This window comes from Corapipo altera, unplaced genomic scaffold (assembly GCF_003945725.1).
Source record: "Corapipo altera isolate COAL_440 unplaced genomic scaffold, ASM394572v1 288, whole genome shotgun sequence".
In the NCBI taxonomy this organism is placed as follows: Eukaryota; Metazoa; Chordata; class Aves; order Passeriformes; family Pipridae; genus Corapipo; species Corapipo altera.
Window position 1 is genome coordinate 35,004 of NW_020885071.1, and position 2,248 is coordinate 37,251.

The 2,248-nt window shown below is 68.0% G+C and overlaps 1 protein-coding gene across 1 annotated transcript in view; it reads left to right on the forward strand.

Annotated features, from left to right (window-relative positions):
* The first annotated feature begins 73 nt into the window (after window positions 1-73).
* KIF3C (kinesin family member 3C) overlaps window positions 74-2,248 on the forward strand; it is a 14,718-nt gene continuing 12,543 nt past the window's right edge. The window contains exon 1 of the mRNA XM_027669181.1: window positions 74-1,487. Coding sequence (XP_027524982.1) covers window positions 75-1,487 — 1,413 coding nt within the window. The 5' untranslated portion in view covers window position 74. The remainder of the gene's footprint in view (window positions 1,488-2,248) is intronic.

Consider the following 2,248-nt stretch of genomic DNA (forward strand, 5'->3'; position numbering starts at 1 on the left):
CCCGGGGATGCCGCGGGGGCGGCGCGGCTGAGCCCCCCAGCCCCGCTGCGCCGCCGGCCCCGCCCGCCGCCGCCATGGCCGGTAAGCCCCGCAGCGGCTGCGAGGCGCTCCGGGTGGTGGCCCGGTGCCGGCCCATGAGCCGGCGGGAGGAGGCGGCGGGATACGAGCGCGTCCTGGAGCTGGACGTGAAGCTGGGCCAGGTGAGCATCCGCAACCCCCGCGCCGCCCCCGGGGAGCTGCCCAAGACCTTCACCTTCGACGCCGTGTACGACGCCAGCTCCAAGCAGGCCGATCTGTACGACGAGACGGTGCGGCCGCTCATCGACTCGGTGCTGCAGGGCTTCAACGGCACCGTCTTCGCCTACGGCCAGACCGGCACCGGCAAGACCTACACCATGCAGGGCGCCTGGGCCGAGCCCGAGAAGCGCGGCATCATCCCCAGCGCCTTCGAGCACATCTTCACGCACATCTCCCGCTCCCAGAACCAGCAGTACCTGGTGAGGGCCTCGTACCTGGAGATCTACCAGGAGGAGATCAGGGACCTCCTCGCCAAGGACCAGAGCAAGAAGCTGGAGCTGAAGGAGAACCCCGAGACGGGGGTGTACATCAAGGACCTCTCCTCCTTCGTGACCAAGAACGTCAAGGAGATCGAGCACGTGATGAACCTGGGGAGCCAGACGCGCTCGGTGGGCAGCACCAACATGAACGAGCACAGCTCCCGCTCCCACGCCATCTTCCTCATCACCATCGAGTGCAGCGAGACGGGGCCGGACGGCGAGGAGCACATCCGCGTGGGCAAGCTCAACCTGGTGGACCTGGCCGGCAGCGAGCGCCAGAGCAAAATGGGGGCCCACGGGGAGCGCCCCAAGGAAGCCTCCAAGATCAACCTCTCCCTCTCCGCCCTGGGCAACGTCATCTCCGCGCTCGTGGACGGCAGGAGCACGCACATCCCCTACCGGGACTCCAAGCTGACCCGCCTGCTGCAGGACTCCCTCGGGGGCAACGCCAAGACAATCATGGTGGCCACCTTGGGCCCGGCCTCCCACAGCTACGACGAGAGCCTCTCCACCCTCAGGTTCGCCAACAGGGCCAAGAACATCAAGAACAAGCCCCGGGTGAACGAGGACCCCAAGGACACCTTGCTGCGGGAGTTCCAGGAGGAGATCGTGCGGCTGAAGGCCCAGCTGGAGAAACGCGGGATGCTGGGCAAGAAGAGGAGAAGGAGCAGCCGGAGGAAGAAGGCGACGGACGGAGAAGGCACCGTGGAGAACGAAGGGGAGGACGACAACGAGGAGGGCCTGGAGAAGAACATGGAGAACTACTTGAAGGAGCAGAAGGAGAGGCTGGAAGAGGAGAAGGCCGCTATCCAGGATGACCACAGCCTGGTGAGCGAGGAGAAGCAGAAGCTGCTCCAGGAGAAGGAGAAGATGATCGAGGACCTGCGGAAGGAGCAGGAGGCCACGGAGCTGCTGGCCATCAAGTACAAGGTACGGGTCACCACCCGCCGTCACCGGCGAGGCCGGGGGAGAGACCTGCTGTGCCCCCAACCCCTCCCGGGGTGTGGGAGTGGGCCCCGAGCAGGGAGCCTGTGCCAGGAGCCCACCGGGGTGCCCGGGCAAGGGGGGCTCTCAGCAAGGTGCCCCCAAGAGCCCCTGACCCGGGCTGATGTGTGGGGCTGGGCCGGGGTTGCCCTCAGACACGGACGTGCGTGGGAACCCCGCGTGGAGCTGCAGGGAGGCGGCTGGGAAGGGCTCTGGGGGAGTGGGTCACTGGTGGCACGAGTTTGCTGTGCTCAGCTCCGGTCCCCCTCGGCACAACAAAGCAGCTCGTGGCAGGGAGGGGGAGTGACGGGAGTGATGCTGCAGATTCGTCCCCGTGGCACCGGGAGGTGCCCAGGGCTGGGGCTGGGGACACTGTGCACCTGCCCCCCGCCAGCCCCCCGGTTCTGCTGGGCTGGGCAGGGCTGGGAGCCCCTGGCACGGCCTGGCAGCTCTGCAGGGACCCCTGCCCCCCTCCCAGCCCCAAATCCTTCCTGGCACCCTGAGCTGGAGCAGGGTGGGTGGGGGCACGTAACGGGCACGGCCACCAGCTCAGGGATGCTCAGGGATGTGGGGCTGAGGGTGAGAGGGGCCATGGCAGCCCCAGCTGTGCTGGGGGTCTGGGGCTGCACCTCTGCCCCCACCCCAACCCTGCTGCTGTCCCCAGTGAGGCTGGGGGGCCCTGACCCACCCCACATGCCCTTGGCAGC